This window comes from Ceratotherium simum, chromosome 13 (assembly GCF_057802395.1).
Source record: "Ceratotherium simum simum isolate JZ-2026a chromosome 13, ASM5780239v1, whole genome shotgun sequence".
NCBI classification, from domain to species: domain Eukaryota; kingdom Metazoa; phylum Chordata; class Mammalia; order Perissodactyla; family Rhinocerotidae; genus Ceratotherium; species Ceratotherium simum.
This window is the reverse complement of record NC_141912.1, coordinates 14,641,444-14,663,769: the sequence shown is the minus strand read 5'-3', so window position 1 is coordinate 14,663,769 and position 22,326 is coordinate 14,641,444. Positions and strand designations below refer to the sequence as shown.

Here is a 22,326-nt window from a genome sequence, read left to right as displayed (position 1 = left end):
TACATTTTACTATCATTTGAAACCTGATTCTAAGAACAACGTTCTACCTGGACTATTTCACAACCGACGCCTTTCCAAGGAGCAGCAGTTTCCTCCTCAGCACCCACTGCTGTTTACAGCCAGCTGGTTAGGATTCAGGCCCTCCTTTCCCAGTTGCTGGCATCCCCAGGCCTTTTGCTTCCCCTCAATCAGATCTCTGAGCCACCTGTAAGTGGGGAAAGCCAAGGCACTCTACATCTCCAACAGAGGCTCTACATCGGATGCTAGTGAGCTGCTCACCTAAGATTTTTCTTTTTTTGATGAGTAGAGGACACTGAGGTCAGGAGAATGCCACTCCAGGAAGCTCAGGCTCTCTGTGGACACATTTTTTATGCTTAGAGTGTTGAGCTCACCATCTCTCCTCACAGCCAAAGGAGAACAATTTAACTAACAGTCTGCCACCCAGCAAGTTGTGATACGTCAGTATTAGTCCAAACCCTCTATCACAGCGGCTGTAAGAAAGCGACACTGATGTGCAGGTGGAAAGGAATGCCTAGCGTGCTGGGGGCACAGTTAGACCTGTAAAGAACACCTAATCTTTGCTCAGGGGGCATCTGCAACGCATTTTACAGTGAAGAACACTGAGGCTGGCTTTAAGATGAGGCCCAGTGATCTTCCAGGGCCCTCAGCTAATTGGCAAGGCGGACATTTAGAGCATTTTTCTAGGATGCAGGCAACTGAGGTCTCCAGGGCTCATGAGATGACATTCATATGAAAACATACATACACACACACACACACACACTCACAAGCGTGTGTTCACTCAGATATGTATTCACAAAACTGTTCTAAAAAACTGAGAACGCATTACTTTCAAACAAATGAACACAAGAAGACGTTTTTGCCTCAAAATAACAATAAAAGCAGAAGGGCCTTTGATAAAAGATACCTGAAGCCAAAATACACAACAGACACCCTAGCCAGGAGAAACAGGTTGGGCAATGGCGTTTCCTGAAGTGCAACCAAGCACTGCTAGGTGGAGAACAATGACCACGAGGCTGCTGTTTCCTCAGGAGGCCCTGCAAATTAGTCTCTCCCCCAGGGGGAGAGGATGTGGCCTTCACTGTCCGCTATTTTCCTTTTCATCGCTACTGTTCCAGGGCGAGTGCGTGTGATGGCAGGTGGGAGGGTTTTAAGAAGACAGTAAAGAATCTAGACTGATATTTGAGTTTGTTCTCTGTTGGAAGTTCACTGGCGGTAAGTGTTAATCCATACCTGTCAGAGACCATCCTCTCCCCTCAAAAGAGCTCTTTTAAAGGGAGGACATCCGAGGATCCCCAAACTCTGCTTCATCGGCACAAATACCACACGGGATGCATCGGACCCATCTGTCCTCTTGGGCTCCGGGCACTTCGGAGGGTAAAATGTGGAGACATAAGGGAATTAACGAGAGCATATGTGACAGTTATTTGAGATAAAGATGATCAGTATTGACCTTTAATTTGGAGACCCTGAGCCTGGTGCCATCTTTTTTATGAATATGGGAGAGCACTTTGGGACCTTTCCAGCAGGGAGGAAGGAAGCACCATTACTCATCTCCGCTGGCTGCGAGACCTGACAAGCTCAACTTTTAAAAAACCTGTACAGGCTGGCTACCACCAGGGCCCTCCAGCTTCCATGAAGCATGACTTTCTGAAAGACCCCGAGCTGAGAAGGGGGCTGAAAATAAAACAGGTTAAAATGAAAGAGGGGCTGGGACAATTCTACAATGTCCTGTGAAAGACCACAGACACAGGTCTCAAACTCGTGCTTGCCCAGCCCAAAAGGGACTGGACATGCTGTCATGGGTATGTATACCAGGTCCCTGGGGAAGGAGGTCCCATCCACGGAGGAGCCCTGCAGGAATACCCCCTAATTGGCTGGAAAGTGTCCTGTCCAGTGGGTCTTTCTGCAGCCAAGAAGTAGCCTTAACTTCTGTATCCACAGGGAGAAATCAGTGATATTCCCAAAGCAATATCACTCTACAAAATGAATCCCATAGCTAGATCTGGAATGTTCCTGCACAGATAGCTGACCTCCCAGCTGACAGTCCTAGACCTATTTGGAGCTAAGAGGATTATTAAGGCTTTAAAATTCAATTACAATTATGAAAACTCTAAATAACTGACTAAAAAAATAAGAATACAAACCTAAGTTTGAGATGCAGAACTAAAGGGACAAGAATTCAGCATCCCCACCTTATCCAAAAGTCAGTCTCACAGCACAAACTGGAACAGCGACTGTTCAAGACAAGGACTGGGCTGGATCCGGCCAACATTACAAGGACAACCAACTGGTCCTGTTCCTCAGTCTTGTGCTTTTAAAGGGCAGTCGATGTGCCAACTATTTTAAAGCTCCAACACACTAATTCTGTAAACAATAATGGCTACAGCCTGCACACTGCGCACTGGAATGGATTCCTCAACTTGGCCTCATCACTTATGCAGCTGATGAAACAAACAGTGACAGCTTTTTTGCATTTGTAAAGGCCCCACAGCAGCTGTGGTGATCCCACCATAGAGCAATGAATTAAGCCTGAAACCCAGCTGGGTCTGAACAGAAGCCTTTTTTGCACAATACAGCAAGACTATCATTGTTAACCTAGGCATTATTGGGAAATATTCTGCATTACATTATAGGGCAGTTCTAACTCAATTCTTAAAATTAGCTCTAATAAGCAATTTTAGTAGAAGGGATGTGGCATTTGCTTTTGAAAAGGCACAAGTATGTGTATAGGTTATAGGTACACCACACAAAGGCAGCCCGGCAGAACAGAACAGATTTCCAGCTAAACAATGCAAAGTTTAAAATATTAACTCCTCCTTACATATTCATGCACATCAACACACAAACATACACACACTCACTCACTCACATCTACCTTCTATGGAGGTGGGTATCCAACCTTGCAAATTCTTGGTTTATTTGGCCACTACAGAGAATGTATCAAATATAGTCAGAGGGTCCCCATTAGGTAAACCAAATCAATGACCTGAGCACAAGAGTCAATTTGGAACAGAGAGCCATACCAGAAAAACTGGAGAGTGTGAAAAAAGCATGGTCAACACCCTTACTAAGGAATTTTTTGACACTGAACTTGAGCATTATGTAATAACCAAGATTCCAAGTGCTAACAGACACACTGGTCTTTGACTCCCTGTCAGGAACCTCAAGGCAAGGCAAAGACATCCACACCAAGACATGCACTCCTGGAGAATGAGAACACACACACCCTTGGCCGTGTGACTTTTTCAATGCCCCTCCCCACCTTCTACCTTTCTTCCATGGCCTCATACTTTAGATGAACACTTAAAAATGAGCACAAAGTGCCTGACTCAAGAGACCAACCTCATCTCAACAATTTGACACCAACTTGGTAAAAATAAATCTGGTAAAAAGCAGAAATATCAAAAGAAAACACGGCACCATCCCTCTTCCTTAAAAGAACTCCCATTTTTTAAAAGAGTTCATTATGAAGGCTCTTTTTTTTTTTAAACATTTTTTCAGTTAGGTAGAGCAGGCTTGCAAGGAGCAAGAAAATCAGGGAGAATTTCTAGGTAGACAGCAGTTCCTATTCCCTATAGTCTTTTGCCAAAGAATGTTAACATAAGTAACAACAAGAAAGTCAAAAGCAAAGGTAAGGCAGGAAAATAGTTCCTCCGTCCTTCTCCGTGCTCCCAGAGAGGAGCCAGAGTGAAAACTACTCTAGCCCTCCCAAAACTATGTGGTAAATGCTGTACAGAGATGCATCTGAAGACCCACAACTACAGCCAAAATCGCCTGAGCACCCACAAAAAGTAAAACGTCCCATGACGAAAGTCGAAGTCCCACCATTTTTTCACACCTAAGCAAGGAGAGCATATGGTTCTAGCACCGGCGTGTGTGAACAGTGTTTACAGTTTGCAAAGGGGTAGAGGAAACAAGACCACTCTTCACCACCCACACACGCAGCGAAAGTGGCAGTCAGGCAGGGAGGAAAATGAGAACCCCACCCCCCAGATGCAAGGCAAGTGCCCCAGAAGGGGAGGGGCTCAATGCAGCACTGTGCTGAGAGAACGCAGGAGGCTTCGCGACACAAGCTGGGAGAAACAGGTTAGTAAAAGAGCAGTAAATAAATTTAGTAATAATTACACGTGCACAATTTTCTAATTTGAGCTATGTCAAGAATAGGGCCAACATCATCCACACAAAAACTGGTACAAAATGTTCACAGCAGCATTATTCACAATAGCCAAAAGGTGGAAACAACCCAAATGTCCATCAGCTGATGTGTGGATAAGCAAAAGGTGGTACGTCCATGCAATGGAATATTATTCAGGCATAAGAAGTACTGATACATGCTACAACATGAACGAACCTTGAAAATATTATCATAAGTGAAAGAAGCCAGTCACAAAAGGCCACATATTGTATGATTCCATTTATATAAAATGAGAACAGGCAAATCCATAGAGACAAAGTAAATTAGTGGTTGCAGAGACTGGGGGAACTGGGATGAAATGGGGAGTGACTGCCAATGAGTATGAAGTTTCTTTTCTAAAATTGACTGTGGTGATAGCTGCACAGCTCTGAATATACTAAAAACCACTGAATTGTTAAGGGGAAAAAAAAAATCACATTTGCGTCCAAAATCACTCAGGGAAAGACTGAGATGCCTAAGATGCCTTTCGTCTTGAACTACCACTGAAACGCCAAAGAGAAATAGTTGAAGAACTGCCAGAAGAACTGGAATAAGTTGAGAATATAAGAGAGTTTTAAAAAAAGAAAGGCTAAAAAGGGCTGACACTTTGCTAAAGATACAGCGGCAAAGAACAGCAATGTATGCCAAGAATACGCGCGCACACACAATGTAGTTAGACTGCAAAGGGCAAGGAAGGGTAACTTCAATCTCCAAATAAATAAAAACTGCAACTTTAGGCTTCCTATTCCCCTGCAGCTCTACTGTGGGCTTTAATGAAGAGCAGGAGAATCTACTATTAAAATGTATTTACTCCATGTCAGTGCTACTCAGACAAGTCCCTTAAATTAGTTTTAAAACCATCTTTGAATTCATAAATTGGGCAGGTAGGAAGCAGTTAGAGAGAAGGAGGGGACTCCAAAAGTAAATTAGATATTACTTATCAGCTTCAGAAATCTTTTAACACTCAGCAGGGAAGACTATTTGCTGTTGGTGGTAGAAAAAAAAAAACATGAACCACCACCTAAGGCCTTCCCCGGATCGTATATAATGTCCGTCCAGAGAAACAAGCAGTTATGCCTGGGCAAGGTGTTCTGTTCTTCATGGAGATGACCTCCATGCACAAATAGAGTAAAACGACTCCTCTTACAACAGGTACCAGTAGGGTCTCCATTTGTGTTAAGCAAATGGAAGCAAACAATGTTCGGCTGTAAAAGCTTTGGCAAGTCAAAGATAATGGCCTTCCTTGGTAAACTGACTGTTCTCTATAATCATCATTACTTATACTCCCAAGTGGCTTTCCCTACTGCTCCAATAAATTCTGGAAAGAAATAACATGACAACTTCAGCAAGTCTCATGGAAGCAGGAAGGGAACAAAGGCTAGTTGAGTAGAAAATGTGTTTCATTTGGGGCTATGTCAGTGTTGGGGTAGCGATCGCATCACTTAATTAGAGCAGGGAGGAGAATAAGAAGGAAGAGGAAAAAAAACACCACTTTTAACTTCAGATATTTCTAAATCACACCCAGCCGCCCCACCTCCCAAAGCTTTCTAGCCTACCAGGGCCAAAAGAAAACCCATTTTAATAGCATCATTAGAGTTCTGATTTATCACAAGTACAACAGAGTGTGCTTCTCATCCAGACAAGAACTTGGTATAACATGAAGCTTTGCAAGTCTATATTTGTAGCAGGAGTTTCTGCAGGACTAATTGATGGTGTTTATATTGAGCTGGGGGAAAACTAGCCCAGTAGAATGAAACAAGTATTCCCCGACCTCTTCAACCAGGAGACTTGGCCTCTGGCTCAGATATGCCCGAAGCCCAGACTATGGGACAATCAGACAAGCCAAATGTGTTCTTTATTTAAGAAGGTTTCCTTTCATTCCGTAAGCCACCTTTCAGATTCCAGCTAAGTTTAAACCACAATGGTTTGGAATCCTAACAGTAGTTTTGAGGATTACGATACAGAATGAGCATTAGAAAACATTTTTAAAGACACAGAACGTTGAATCATGCAGTAACAATCTACCATCACTCCCCCCCAAGAAGGTCATTATTAAATCCAGACCCTCCCTGGTCCCCAGCACTGTGGAAAAAGTGATAAACTGCATTGACATTTACATAGAAATCTTATCCTGCCACTCAAAGACGTAATCACCAGTGGGGATTACTTTCATGTATCTTTAAAATTTTTCCAGATTAAAAATTCTGTCAGGGTGTCAATACCAATATTACTTAACAAATCTCACCTTAATTAAAGTTTTAGGTCAAGTTTTCAAAGCTAAAACAAAAAGCTACTCAGCCCAAACATGGCTGGGTTGAGAAGGACAACTGCTCACTGCCCATATTTTAATCTGGTTGTCACTTTTTGGATTTAGAAAGTGAACTTTAGTCAGATCAAAGCAAAAATTACTTGCTCCCAGGATGACTGCTCATTATGGCCTTAAATCCTTTTTGGAATGAGGAGTGGTATAGGAAGGTAAATATATAAAACAAACCCCCCTCCAAAAACTACAACCAACTACAAGTCCCAGCAAAAAGGCTGCAGAATGAGTGGAACTGAATGTTAAAAAAAACTACACTCAGGGCCGGCCCCGTGGCTTAGCAGTTAAGTGCACACGCTCCGCTGCTGGCGGCCCAGGTTGGGATCCCGGGTGCGCACCGACGCACTGCTTCTCCGGCCATGCTGAAGCCGCATCCTACATACAGCAACTAGAAGGAAGTGCAGCTATGACATACAACTATCTACTGGGGCTTTGGGGGAAAATAAATAAATAAAGTTATTAAAAAAAAAAAAAACTACACTCAAATAATTAGGCTGATTAATAAGACTCATCCCTTATCAAACCACTCCAGCCCTTTCCTAAATGCACACGAATGAACTCTTTATAGAGCCCCACCCAACATTTCACGATTTTCAAACTATTAAGAAAGCAAGTCCTCCATTCATTTGCTATCTATCAAAGGCAGTGGCCTTTGCCACGCAGAATCATCAGTTTGAAAGGAGTCACACGGCATGTGTGGAGGACCAAGTTTTGTGGTGTGGGGGCAGACACAGTTCCAGCAAGATAACACAACAAGGCCCTTCAAGGCAGGTGGAAACCATGGGCTACCAGTCTAGCTGGGACTCCAGACCATGGCTCCTCAGGAAATGCCTTCCATTCACACTGGCTCTTTCATCCTCCAATATCAAGCCATTATTTCAAGCTGAAAATAGAACACTCGGAGGTTTAGTGCTCTGGGTGGCATGAGAATGGAAAAGGGGGCAACTTGGGTAAAACCAATAAGCGTTCAGTTTTACCTCATTTCTAAAGAGACATCTTGACTGGAGAATTAAAAAGTTTAATTGAAAAGAAGTTTACCCAAAAATACTCTCTTAAACATCAAAAAGTAATGCTTATTCTTAGCAGCAGTGTGACACCACCTCATCCTGACATACCACCAGGGGAAAAAAAGATAAAAATTCATCACCTGAACAATCAAAAGTGTCTGGTGTAAAGATCACATGGCATTTTTCCTTAAGTTAGGAACAAAAAGCAAACCTTAGTGCTGAGCATCTATTACTTTCATTTCTAACCTCTTCCTCAGACAACCCGGATATGCTGGAATCAGCCAAGATGACCTAGCAACACTATGTTCCTTTTTCAACCTTGAGGCTGCAGAATTATAGCCAAAGACCTGTGGGACTTATACAGTCTAGGTAGCTGCAATTTACAAAGCACTTCATATGTTAACATTTGATTCTGTCTCCTCCCAATGACCTTGAGAAACCAATAACGAAAGTATAAGTCTCCCCATTTTATAGATGAAGAAACTGAGACTTAGACAGCTGAAGTGATTTATACAAGGTCACTCAATCTCTTCCCACAGTATTTTGCATCCCTGTTGTCAACTACGCTATAAAAATTCTCTGAGGACAAGGACAATATCCTATTTCCTAACACCTAACACAGTGCCAGAGCATGGTGAGCAACCACAACCTATCAGCTGTATTTAACTGAATGGTCTTCCAAGCCAGAGCCCAACGGGACCTTTGTAACCATTCGAAGCCCAACTGGACCTTTGTAACCATTCGAAGCCCACCTCACAAGGCTGAAATCATTTGTGAAAATAATGCGATTCTGGGTCATATTAAGGTATGTCCTGTCGTCACAAAAAAGCATTTCATAAATATAAAATATGTAATTGTACAATTATACATACTCTCTTCTTCCCTTCACTACTACAGTCATTCTGACTAATAACACATTGTGTTCTTCAAGCAATTTTGTTAGTTGCTTTCACATATCTTATCTCATTTAGTTCTAATGCCCTGGGAGAGGACAAGGAAAGAAAAGAAAACAGAAACTTACAAAAAACTCAACTGACATCTTTACTACTTGCTACAAGTGCCTGTATTCGTTTTTAAAAGCCAACAAACAAACAAACCCACCAGCCTCACACGCACTACCTGTGGGACCATAAATTAGTATAGCCTTTCTCCAAGAAAGCAACGTGGTGGGAGGGATTGAAACATAAACATGGGCACTTCTGAGTCAGTAATTCCACTCTGAGGAATCTGGGGGTAAGTACAAGAAACATCATATTTTGTCCACAGCCCCAAAACCGTGAAAAGGCCACCAAGGACAGACAGGCCAAGTAAACTGCAGTACAGCTCAACAGAGTGCTTGCAGCCATCAAAGATAATGATGTGGAACTGTACTTTGATAACTGAGATAAGATACAAATGCAAAAAGCAAGCAAGAGAAAAGCACTTAAGAGTTTGAGCCCACATATGTAAAATTAGATATCTACAAGTGCAATTGCAATGCTTTTTATCTTTGTGTAGTTGTCTGATTTGAATGATTTCTTATAAAGCAAAAAAGTCATTGTCAAAAGGGGAAAAACGTTATTGGCCTAATTAAGTATGGGGATTACATGCGGATTTTATTTTTCCATGAAAATGAATTGATTCCTGCAGTTACTGGATAACTGAGAATCCACCTGGAACTAGGAAGCATGTCCAAAAGACCTGTCCAAAGGCAGGAACACAGATGGCCTTCCACTGCAGCAGTGGCTGGAGTTCAAGCCCCAGTGGGTCACTGAAAAAATGTGCGACCTCAAGCAAATCGCCCAACAGTACTAGACACCTCAGGTTCTCTCAGCTATAAAATTCTGATTAGTTAAGTTCATTTTTTCCACTAGATTCACACCAATTCTCTCTCACTACTAGGTAGTATTTGAAATACTCCAGAAGATTCAACTCAAATATTCTTCAACTGTGTGATAACTTATAAAATTCAGCCACTACTCGTGTGGTTACCAGGTTAAGAGACATGTAAACAATAATTCCAGCTCCTACAGGTAGGTGTGAGGAGTCAGGTCAACAGAGAGAAGGGGCTTGGCTCTGCCTGACTGGGGAAGGGGGTGGCAGGCTGTCCAGTAAGGCCAGACAGGCTAGGTGGGCTCCTCAGACAATCTGTTCATAGAGCAAGTAGAGGAACGAGGATGTGCTAAGAGGCTGGGCGCAGCTGAAGTGGAATGGGTGGCAGGAGAGGCCCAGGTCAGAGCAAGAAAGGTTTTTTACGCTGTGCTGAGGACAAACTTGGTTTAGACTTGATCCTGAAAACCAGAGGGAGCCACTGAAGGATCATGATCAGATTTTCAATTTCAAGGATTATTGCTCCAACACCTTGCTTAAACATCTTTGATGAAACACCTTTGTGCACAGATTCAGTGCCACTCTGATCTTAATTCTCAATCTGTCCCTCTTTCTCATTCCCCACCCTGACGTGTTTGGTAGTCACGTGTTGGATAAGACAGAGGAGATTCAGCAACCAACGGAGGGTGGAGGTGGGAAGCAATTACACCACCTTCTAATCTTTAAAGCCCTGTTTTAGATCCCAAAATGGACTTTAGAATATCTGTTACTATTCAGTTTATTAAGAGGCAAGGCATAGAATTCATTTGATTCATTTATTTCTGAGTCAGCTAGGAAGGCTGCTGGCAGGTCTGACGTCTCCAGGTTGGTGATTTCCAACTGTGTAATAATACCTTGAGCATTTGTGCAGTAGTATGCAGTTTACAAAGTGCTTTCACATCAAAAACTTCGCTGGCTCTCCCAGCAACAAGCCTGTGAAGTGCATGAACAGATGAGGGAGCAGCTCAGCGAGGTTACATGGCTTGCCCAGGGTTACACAGCCCAACCGTGAATTCAGCTCATATTCCCAATCTTGTCCGTTACTACAGAGGTACCCTATACATTCAAAACAAGCCTGTCCAAATCTGAGGCATCTCATTACTGAAGCCCATGTACTAGTAATAAGGCATATACACAAAGCACAAAACTCTCCAAGTCTTAATGATGTCTATATCCAACTGCTGCTTAACAGAATAAGCATTCATTCAGTTCCCTTTCTGCAAACCTATGGAAGGAATAAATGCAAGAAACACATGCTCAGTCCTAATCCCTTCTCATTTCCTCCTGGCACCTGCTTCTGCCCCCACAGGCACCAAACACTTTAACAGCTGGCAGAAATGAGAACCAAGAGATAACACACTCAACCATTGCGGATCAAGTCCTAACCAAAATTGTGGTTAAGCAATAATGGAGAAAGAACCACCCAGGTTTACAAAGAGAGTAATAAAACAAGGCGCCAAAAGGTCTCCCACATTCTCCTGGATGATTCAGTCACTAGATACCTGGGCTGCTGTCACAGTAAACGAGAGGGTCTCCTGATGGAAAACAGACACACACGACCCCCCCCTCACGCCTGACCCCAAAAAACATTGCTAGAAAAGAATTTCTGGTTGTATTGGAAAAAATATGCGCGTGAGGGAAGAGCTGTACTAGAACTATGGAGGGGCAAAACCGGGGCTATGTCTCTTGTGAACCTTCTAGGATTCATGGTAACTAAACACCGCCGTTGATAATATTTCAGTGCTCACTGGCCTTCCGCTTCATGGGTGGTGGAGCTTGACAGACTTACAAAATTAGAACTTAAAATCCAATTTAGGCCTTTTAGGCAGCACCAGCTCGCAAGAACAGCTCTCAAGAACTTCTACCAGTAGGGTTCCCCTAACACCTTCATACATCCTACAAATATGTGAGTAATTATGAATAATGTTCCCATTACTCATGCTGCCTCGTTAACATATCTGGGCAGCCTTTGTTTACCGGATGGCGCAGATCCTGGCGAGGATCTGAGGGCAAATGATTTCCCCCAGCACCCCACGGGCCCCTTAGCAGCAAAGTCAGGAGCAACAACACAAGTGCAAGAGAAAGTAGCGAAGACGCTTTGTCACAGCCCCTGTGAAACCAAACGGGCTCTTGGAAGCCAGCTGAGCTAATGTAGCCCGAGAGGGCCCTCATGTAAACCGGGGTGGGGCACTTATAAAACTAGACAGAGCAAACTGGCCAGTCCCTGGGGTACTGGCATCTCGGCTCTTTTTCCAGTGAGGACTCAAGGAAACAGCCAGCTGGGGATGAGGGGGTAGCTCCACCAACTGGTGTTTAAAAAAACAACAAACACAAACAAGCTCTTGAGATACACTCCTTCTGTTCCTGGAGGCTGACGAACTGCCTTAACTTCCCCAACTTTCTCAAGCAAAAAACCTCTCCAAAGGCTGCCAAGAGCCCCTATCATGGCCTTTTTTCCACTTTTTGGGGCTACACTGATCATTTTTTTGTTTATTTTATTTATTTATTTTTTTCCCCCAAAGCCCCAGTAGATAGTTGTATGTCATAGCTGCACATCATTCTAGCTGCTGTATGTGGGACTCGGCCTCAGCATGGCCGGAGAAGCAGTGCATTGGAGCGCGCCCAGGATCCAAACCAGGGCCGCCAGTGGCAGAGCGCACGCACTTAACCGCCAAGCCACGGGGTCACTCATTTTACCTCTGTTTCATCTGCACTAAGTGGAGAGGAGTTACAGCCTTGAACTCTGGCCAGGGTCTATTCACCTCGGTTTTTTCTTCTGTAAAATGGACTCAACAGCCTCTTTTTCTCGTGTGAACTCACTATGGAAACAGTAAATGTGGGCGGTTATTTCAGAATTGACTGGCTCTTCTCTTTGCGATGCTTTCAGGAGTGGTGGGTGTTGTATGGCCATCGAGTGTTTTCCAAGCTATTCTGGCACATTTCTTCAAACGGCAGAGAGCCCCAGGAGAGAGGGCAGCATTTTACAAGAGTAGTGAAATCAGTAGCAAGACAAACTCTGCTGGAAGGGGAAAGAAACCCAGAGACCCAAGGGCCCAGGGTTGTAGTCCTGCTGCTCACTCAGGTGTGACCTGACTTCGCCCTCTGGGACAAGATCTACAACTGTAAAACATGGGCCCTTTCCCATCCCAAACATCCTGCCTAAGAGAACAAGAAAGAAAAGCCACTTGCAAGCAGTGACAGGAAAAGGAAGTCCTGGAAACAGGCAGGATTCCTCAACCCGGAGCAAAAGGATCTCCAGCCAGCACCGCCACTTCCCACGAGGTTCAGCTCTACTTTTTATTTTTTAGGAAGATCAGCCCTGAGCTAACATCCATGCTTAATCCTCCTCTTTCTGCTGAGGAAGACCAGCTCTGAGCTAACATCTATTGCCAATCCTCCTCCTTTTTTTTTTCCCCCCAAAGCTCCAGTAGATAGTTGTATGTCACAGCTGCACATCCTTCTAGTTGCTGTGTGTGGGACGCGGCCTCAGCATGGCCGGAGAAGCAGTGCGTTGGTAGGCGCCCAGGATCCAAACCCGGGCCGCCAGTAGCAGAGCGCGAGCACTTAACCGCTAAGTCACGGGGCCAGCCCTCAGCTCTACTTTTAATGATTGTATTCTCAATCAGAAGGGAAACAAAAACCCCTTACTAAAAAGTGAGGCTGCCAGAAGGCTCTAGGGTTGACCGAAGTCCCAAGAAAGATTAAAACCGAAAAGGATAAGAAAAATCTCTCTGGCTCAAATTGTCTACAAAAGAGTAGACAAACAGCAATACTGTATCACAGCTGTAGAAGTCATCCGAGTCCCCACTCCTGGAATGAAAGACGCCTGTCATGATGAGGCAAGTATGTATCCCCCAAAAAACCAGAAAAACGAAGACAGGGCCCGGAAAAGCAACTGAGGATTAGGGGGGCGGGCGGGAGATGTCAGAAGAATGAAGAGAAAACAGTTAGTTACCTGGGAGATGGAGAGAAACAAAAGATAATTGATTCAAACTGAGATTCAATTGTCTCATTTCCATTAAGAAGTAGGCTTAAGGATTTGAAATGAAACAGACCTTAAGCAGTGTCTCCGAAGTAAGACAAAATAAAGTTGCTGGAGTACAAGATACAAGCTTCTGAACTCCATATAAATTAGGTGTAAAATCACTAATCTTTCTGCCCCCTCCCATCCAGTGAATGACTCAATTGTTTTTAACTCTAGAAGTAACACAAATTACCTCAGTAGGACCACTCTAAACTGATCCACATTTTACCTAGGCTATGTGGCACAAACTAAGGAAGTCTGGTTTAATATTTGGGGATTAAGGCTAAATACAACGAAAGCACTCTTATCAGAGTTGATAGGGACCAGAAGCAAAGTTTGAGGCAAGAAACCTTAAAAAACATATATATTTATATATATATTTATACACATACAGACACATATAGTAACATTTTAACTGAAACACACGACCGTACTTTCAGCTTCAGCTGGATTTTTTGCGAGTTCCGGTGTTCCAAGTTATGCTTTTTTGTTTGTTTGTTGGGAAGGGCATTTGGGCAAAAAAGAAGTTTGGTTCTTAAAAGGGAATCAATTGCAAAGCAACGTGTGTCCAGATCCTTACACAGATTTTCCCCAAGTCTTTTAAACATCGGGTCCACATCTAACTTAACGGCCTTAATTCACTTTTATCGCATATTCCCAAAACATTCAACTTAAAGTTTTCATAGAAACCAACTCTCTTTTCACACTCGTTCAAAGGTTTACGTAATATTTAAACTATAATTGCAATAGTAAGTCTAACTGGAATAACGACATTTGGAAACAAAACAACTGACACTTGGCAAGGCTTCTATGAGTGGGAGCCAAAGGGGACAGAGGCACACATACCCCAGAGCTGCCCACTGGCCAGAAGCTTCGTATTGGGGTATCACAGCCAGAAGTTCTGCAGCCAACAGGGCAAGTAGGCTGGGTAGGTAAAAGGTGGTTAGGAGAGCTGTTACTGGGGAGACCTAGACATGGACCAGTAACATTGGGAGCATTAGAACGGTGCAACTAGAATTCCAAAAACTACATTTCTTAGGCTGCAAAACTTTTTAACCATTTGGGTAAAAACATCAGGAGTCTGCATCCTCAGACCATCATGATCAAGGGCAAATCTTAAAAACACTCCAGCTTAGCCTTTACCAAGTGTTTTTAATGTACTAAGCTTACTATGCCTTTCCCATGTCGTCTTTGAAAGGAGGAAAAGAAGCATTTCTATTTTGAATGTAACAGACACCAGTTATATACTCCAAAAGGTTTTCTTTTTCCGAAGGAAGAAAGTTTAAATAACCTTTGGAGCAGGGTATATATTAAGATTAACACTGGAGTTATTTCCAAGGCACTTGGAAGTGGGTCAATAGCCTTCAGCCCAGCAACAGAAACTGGTTTAACCTACTATGAGAGAAGCAACAGCCATTATACCATCTAAGTACTAAATAATTCTAGTTGGCTATTTGAGCCAATGGCTATGGGGAAAACACAAGTCAGATACTTGTCCACAGTAAAGTAATAATAACCCAGGTAATAGTAACTCAAATTGGATTATTTTTGGACATCACTTACTTTTCTTTTTAAATTTCAGCGATACACTTTGGGTTCGTAACTTGACAGTATTTCTTCCATAATCTCTCCATGCGGTGTTAGCTGCTCAATTGCCTCTGCCCTAGACTTACATGACAATGAGAAAGGTTTTCCACTACAAGAGACAGGCAGAAAGAAAGCCATGTGACCAGTCCAGGAAAGGAAAATTAAATAACGTGTGCAAGTTTTTTCCCCCCAAAACTGTAAAATAACAATTGGGTGTAAAACGCGGTGGGGAGGGGGCGGACTCAAATCCTACCACTATATTTTGGTGTAGTTCTACTTTTTTCTTTACAATTTTTTGTAATTCTAATTATAGTTTTTTAAATCCTGCTTTTCAATCTTGTAACAAAATTTGCCCAGTTTTTAAAATCACACTGCAGTTTTAAATCATAAAATTGATACTTAACACTTATACCCTAGTGGTACGAATTCTGCCTGAGCTGTCCTAGAAGTCAAACTGGTTGTTTTCGTACTAACTGCATGAACCATACGTTCATGTGGCAGATATTTTTACTTCAAACTCCTACCTGCTATAAAGCATCAAAGATCAAATGGTTTGGAAGCCTGGGTATCATCTCTGTGATTCTCCCTAGGAATAACCAACCAGTGCAGTGATGGAAATGGCAGAAAATACCCCTAGAGCAACACATGCAACTGTTTTTATTGTCCAAGTGGATTGGGGCTTTGAAAGGCAAATGTTTTCAGTTATTTAAGGTATTGTAATGGGAGTCGTACCCAGCACAATTAAGACAGGATTACGTTGCAATTTATGAGTTTCTCCAGGATGTCATTTAATATGAAATACAACAATCATGTCTCCCAAAGCCTGCCATCCACAATCGCAGCCCCAAACTTGCTTTGCTAAGCCAATAAGCTAAATAGCAACGCGGCAGGCATCTAAGGCTTTTGAGACCAATTGTAGGAAATGTGCTGCCTTCCACCAGCTCAAGTAATAACGCCACCCCTTACACAGAAAGAGCATACGGTTTTACATCTTTCACGCAGGTTATCTCACACACATAATTGTCTCACATAAAGTGAAGTAACAAAGGCAGGTATTACTTTTTCCATTTTACAGAAGAGTAAATAGACTGAGACTGCGAGCCTCTTGTTCAGAACAACTAAGCCCAGAACACCTTCAGACTTCAGTGCTCTCCTATTAATGACAAGTCTTCCCTCGTCTGGCTCCCGAAGATACTCAATAGGCATACAGAGCTGGCACAGCGAAGGAGCGCCACTCGCCTCCGTGGTATTGCAAGGCTTTCAGAAAGAGCAACAGTTTCTACTGTGCAGCATCACCCAGAAAGGCATCCGGCCACATTCTGCAAAGACACCCCAAACACGACTTAAAGTGACAAGGTGGCCAAATCTACAACATGGTGCTCCTACAGAGCAAGGCTTTCCCTGAATGAAGTTTCCTGGCTTTTCCAAAGCGTTGGTGAGCAAACACAACTACCACAGTGGTAACGCCACCCCATCAGCAGACCTGGAAACACAGAAATCATTTCTGCAGAAAGAAGGCGTCTCCTCCTGCTCCCCTCCATCCACTAAATGGAATCAGAACTGGGTCGGGGGCACTCCTGTGGGGACCAAGGGCTCCCCGCTCTCACCTGGAGGGAAGCGCAGCGTTTCGGGGCGGAAGGCAGAGGCCGATGGCATCCTCCTCCCCTTCTTCCTCCTCCCACGCGGCAGCCCCGCTCCGCCGCAACCCCCGCCTCCTCCCCACTCCCTCCTCCCCCGGCCGCCCCGCCGCTCTGGAACCTCCCGCCCGACTTTTGACGTCACGGAGGAGGAGGAGAAGGTTCCACCCGGGCCCTTCCCTTTGTGACGTCACAATGACAACAGAACGCGGCCGGGAGCGTCCGGGAACCCGGAGCGGCGGGGGGCGGAGGGCGGGGAGGCCGGCGCCAGGCGGGGGAGGAACCGGGGGGCGGGGAGGGGGCGCGCTGACGTCTCGCCGGCTTAACCTGTTGCTCTCGGGACCGCACTAGAGCCGCGGGCAGGGCCGCGGGGAGCCGGCCGGGCCGCCGCCGCCATGCTCGGCTGTGCGCGCGGTGGGGGGCGCCCGCTGCAGCTGTGCGCCGCGCCGCCCCCCGGCACGCCCCCGCCCCGCGCCGCTCCCTCCCCGGGCCCAGCGGGCCGCGCCGCCCCGCGCCCCACCCACCCGCCGCCGGCCGGCGCCCGGAGCCCGGAGCCCGGAGCCCGAGCCGAGCCGGAGCCCGCAGCCCGCCCCCTACAGGCCGCGCGCGCGCCCGCCCAGCCCGGCCCAGCCCGCCGCGACCCCCGCGCGCCCTCCCCGCCGCAGCCCGCGCGAGCACGTCGGGAACACGGGCTCCGCTCCCCCAGCGGTAACTCGTGCTCTGCCTCCCGCGGCCGCCGCCGGCCCCGGGCTTGCGGCCGGACGCCCGGACTCGACACCATCCGCTGACGACCGGCAACAAAAAATCCCACCCCACACCGCTCTCCAACTCGGCGAGGTCTGGGATGGCGTGGGGTGGGGGGGAGGAGTGGAGAGAGCGGTTCTTGTCCAAGTTCTAGCCCATCTGCTTTGTGGCTGCACCCGAATCGGACGTGCCCCGGGAAGGCGTCCACGCTCCCAGGCAAGATTGTCTCCATGCAGTTTCTACAGCCCGAGTTTAAACTCGTCCTTTGCATTCTACCCAGTCCTCTGCAATGCGGATGTATTTTAATTCTAAATTCTTTAGGGAACAGCTTTTTAAGTTGGGCTCGATTATTTAACCTTGCATTTCTTTCATAGTTGAACTTTACGTGTCTAGATTAGGATCAGCCCTCCAGAAGAGGCATTCAGCTTTTCCATTAAATGTATTTTTTACAAAACCAATGCCCCGAAGGTCATCTCCCATTACCCACATCACATTGCTCAAAAAGGGAAAATATGAACACCAATTTGTTGACTCGAGTTAAATAAAACTTTCTTATAACGTTCTATTATTTCCTAATGTATGTTCATTTGGCCTTTTTTTGAAAAAATAGGTTCTCTGATTTAAAGCACGCAGCTAATCACGGATCACTCGAGTGCATATTTGGTTAATCCCTCGGTCCCCCTCTTCCCTCCCTCCCCCCAAACTTAAAAAAAAAGCCACCACACACAAAACAAAAACACTCCCCATGCCAATCAAAACGTAGCTGTACTATGCACAAAACAAATTTAACTATTCCAAACCATTTAAATCTCTGAATAATCACCCAATTTCAGAAGCCCAGTGAACAGAGAGAAATTTGTAGTCACTTACATATGCATTCACATATCTACTTAAAAACATTAGCTATATTGTATGTCTTTTTCCCCTAAAACTGGAAACCATGAATTTTTAAACAAAACCAGTCCCATTATTAAAGTCAATCCCAACAAATGCATTCGCTGTAACATGATTCCCAACTGGTTTATGCTGCGAACCAGATAAGCCAAAACGGCCACATACATTAAATTTGATGTGCCAGTGCAAGGAATGAGATCGCCATAATCGGACCCTCGATTGCAACTTAAAGGGCTTCCAACACACCCGCGTTACACGATTTTCCAAATAACATTAATAATAATAACACAGGCTCATTTGCATGCAAAGTGCAATATGGGGCCAAATCCGCCTGAGAATGCAGTTTAGTTACATTACCGCAGCCCCCAGCCCCCCCAAGCTCCACCAAAATCCCTTGCCTTTCATCTAAAACTAGATTATGGTTGTGTCATTCGAGGTCAATATATTCACTTGAGGTATCGCTACACCAATATGTTTTTTCATCCAAACTAGGCAGACACGACTTTGCCTGAAAAGCCCTCTTTCAGAAAAGAAAGAAACAGCCTTATCGGACGCTGTGTTTAAAACCCTTCAGCTGCAGAATTATCTATAAACTTGACATTCACAGCCATTGCTTAAAACTGCAAGTCAAAGGATGTGTTGTTACGAGCACTTACGTATTTCTTCTGAATGATATTCCTCTTGGGTCTTTCCTTGCTCATTCTGAGATCCAAATGCTGATTGCAAAAGGGGACAATTGCTTCATGAATTTAAAGCCGTCAGAAATTTGCAAAAAAATATCCTGGTGGTTTTTATTGTTGTTGGTGGTGGTTGATCTTGTAATCCGACTTTTCTTCCTCTTCCCCCAAAGCCCGATTCGCCTTAAAATAAATCCGAAATTGGGAAGGAAAAAAAAAAGAGCCAAAGACGAACGAAGCAAACAACAAAAAAAAATTCACTTTAGTAAAACACTCATAATGGAAAATTTCCCCCGAAACACACACACAAAAAAAACCGACGCCCTTCACTCCCCCCCTTTTTCCTCCAAAAACTACATCAGCGAAACGTGAAGGTCCTTAGTGTCTGATCTGTAGTTACATCTTGGAAAAGAAAAGGGAAAGATAAATAAAAAATGTTGGAAGTCACGTTTGTGCTGCAGCAGCAGTGCGAGCAGAAGAGTCAACTCCAGCGGCGGCGGCGGCGGCGGCAGCACCACAGCGAGGGCTCGCCGAGTCTCTTTTTTCCAAGCCCCCTAACCAATGAGAGAGAGGCTATCCAGCCCAACTTTAAATGGACTCTGCTTTTATACAAGTTAGGGCTCCTCGGGTAATTCCCCGCCGGACGCTAGCCGAAAACTCCCACAGCTGAGCCACCAGGCGCCCGCCTACCCCGGCGACGACCGCCCCTGGCCCAGTACTGAGGATCCCCGCAGCCCCGTCGACTAGACACCCGAGAAGCCTCGACGAACCCTTCCCAGGCAAGCCCTCAGGCATCGCTCCCACGCCGAACCTAGGAGTGGAATTGAGAGAGGCTCCCTAGCTCAATGCATGGCACGCTCGGTCGCTCCACCTCACCCCCTTTCCCCAGCTTGCCGCTCACCCCACAGCCGCCACACGCTGGCCCCCGCCACTGCCCTGGCGTCTACCTGCAGCCGGGCTGCTGGGTACGAGTGCCCCAGGACGCCCGGCCCGGGGGAGGGCCGCCTATTCCCGGGGCACCTTAGAATGGTCCCCTTGATCTTCTGGAAGTTGTAGTCCCCCGACTACAAAATGGCTATGGCCACGGGAGCTGGGAACTACAATCCCCAGCCTGCCCCGCAAGCCTGTCACTCAACTCCCCTCCCTCCTCCTCTCCCCCTCCCCCTCCCCGGCCCTGCCAGCAAACGCTTGGACGTGTCCCGCGTGCGACACTGCTAGAGGCTGGCTCGGGATTGGCCCGCAGAGCGTGTGGTCCGCGAGCGAGGAACTCCCCACGCCGGCCCGCCCCCGCCCCCGCCCCCCAGCCGCGGCCTCCCTCCTTCCGCGGCGGCCGGCCCCCTCCCCGCGCGCCCCGCCCCCACCCGCGGCGCGAACCGCCTGTGGAATCGAGGAATCGCGCGCGCGCGCGCCGGCCTGAGCCGAGCGGCGGGGGAGGGACGCGAGGCTTCCCGGGGGAAGGCCTCGGAGCGTGGCGGCGCGGGGGGCGGTGTCAGCGAGGGGTTGGAGCCCGTCCTAAGGAAAACTGGGCCACGCACCAAGAGGAATCCTCGGTGCGAACTAGTTGATCGGCGGCGCCTGCTGCCTCTGCCGCGCAGCCGGTGTCACCTCAGGACAGCGCCTCGCGTATTCGCACGGAGCGCGCCGCGGTCGGGCTCGGGGTGGTCTGAGGTCACCTCTGCCCGCGCCCCGCGGCCGCACGCGCGGGGCGGCCGGCAGGGCCGTGCGGAAAGGCCACCTCCGGACGCGGCACGCGGCACGCGGCCCGGCGGGCGAGGACTGCGCGGGGGTGGCCAGAAAGGGCACCTCGGGCGGCTGCCTCCCACAAAAGACAACCGCCCTGAACGAGATGAGCACGATCTTTGCTTTTCCTGGCGTATTTCGTGTCTGGGGTGCCCATGAGCGAGACCGAAACGTGGAGGTGGAAATGGGTGGAATATGGAGACCGAGCCACCCAGACAGGCAAACTGTAAGGAAGCATCTGGAACGCCGAGTGCCAGGACTATCAGCTGCGGTAGCCACGCGAGAGCCTGCTTCTTACCTGCCTCTGCCCCCTGTTGTGGTTGTCTAATCGCTGATATAAATGAAGTAGCAGCGCCGGGTGTATCTCTTCGGGCCTTCGCCTTATTAACAACTTTGTCAAGTCTCACGTAGCCATTCTGCATTGTTAATTTCCTTGTTTTGGAGAAGTGATGTCTTAAATGACCTCCTCTCAGGCTAGCCTCTGAATAAATGAAAAGTGGCGTCAGTGCCCCCTCATCCTCATCCCTATCCATTTTATTTTCCTCCCTATTTCTAAGATTCTCCTTGCCTTAAAAGGTATAAATACTCCGGTAACACCATTGTTAGATTTTATTTGCAGTGCTGTTGGAAGGGATAACCACGGTCGAGAACGGGCTCAGAAACTGGGGGTAGGAGACTTGTATTCAAATTACACCTTAGCCACTTGCTTAAAGGTAACTGATGGCTTTCCTGAGCTTGTCAGTTTCCTCATCTACAAATTAGTGATGACCAAGACGTTAACCCCGCTAAGAACCAGACACGTTATTGGAAGCTTTTAGGAAATGAAATTAAGTGCTTTTTCTAAAGGCTTTTTAATTATGACTTTACCTTTTTAAAAAATCTGAATGCTTTGTAAAATGAAATCCTTTTGTCTTATGTTCATTTCACGATCAGAAAAATAAATGACCTTCTGTCCCTTGATATTACAAAACTTGTTGGCTGGTGCCATTGGCTGGGAAGGACTCCCTAGAACAGACTCCACTTTTCAGGATTGGCCACCCAAGTGACTTTATGGTTAGGTTACAACGAGGTGTTTTCAGAAGACTTTCTGAGGTCTCCACTTCTCCACACTGTTATGGTTTAACCAGCTTTCTGGAGGTTTAATGTCAGATCTGTCATTGCCCAGGTAAAATATTAAAGAACAAAGGTGGGTTTCTTCTTGGTTCCCTTAGCTAGCCCCGAGGCTGGGCTTCTCGTCCCGGGCCTGTGAACTCCCCTGCTGGGCTACCAGCTCCAGGTCGCCGCGTACTAAAGACCATTCTCCTAGTGGAGGCTTGAGGGCAGGGGAAAGGAAGGAATTTGCTCATTTCCAAAAGATTTGAATAACATTAGTGTTGTTTTCCCTGAAAAGGAAAATAGATTGGCCTTTTTAGCAGTTGAAGTCCTTTCCTGTTGTGGAAGTAACTGTCTCCTGATGAACATCCTTTCCCTGTCGTCTTGGCAAGGCCATATATTACCTTTCCTTTCTTTTTCCTCCTCTTTTTCGTTTTCTGTAAGTCTAATTCACTCTCTCTCCTGATGATTTTAACTCCTCACAGTTCTCCTTTTGACCCCTTCAAGTCTGGAGTTCAGGGGTGGGGTGGACCTCACTAGGTACGTTTCTTCTAAAGG

The 22,326-nt window shown here is 46.2% G+C and overlaps 1 protein-coding gene across 9 annotated transcripts in view; it reads right to left on the bottom strand.

The window, feature by feature from the left end:
• The window catches only part of JARID2 (jumonji and AT-rich interaction domain containing 2), a 260,738-nt gene extending 240,767 nt beyond the window's left edge, over nt 1–19,971 (bottom strand). For 2 of the 9 annotated variants that reach the window (XM_087438039.1, XM_087438037.1), the window contains exon 1: nt 18,916–19,603. Coding sequence is in view for 4 of the 9 variants with exons in the window: in XM_087438035.1 (XP_087294161.1) it covers nt 18,916–18,960 (45 nt within the window). In the remaining 5 variants the exon portion in view is untranslated. Of the gene's footprint in view, nt 1–16,591; nt 16,611–18,915; nt 19,604–19,837; nt 19,856–19,883 lie in introns of those variants that run through there. The other 7 variants (XM_087438038.1, XM_087438040.1, XM_087438035.1 and 4 more) reach the window with 6 other exon arrangements.
• Between the last annotated feature and the right edge of the window lie 2,355 nt (nt 19,972–22,326).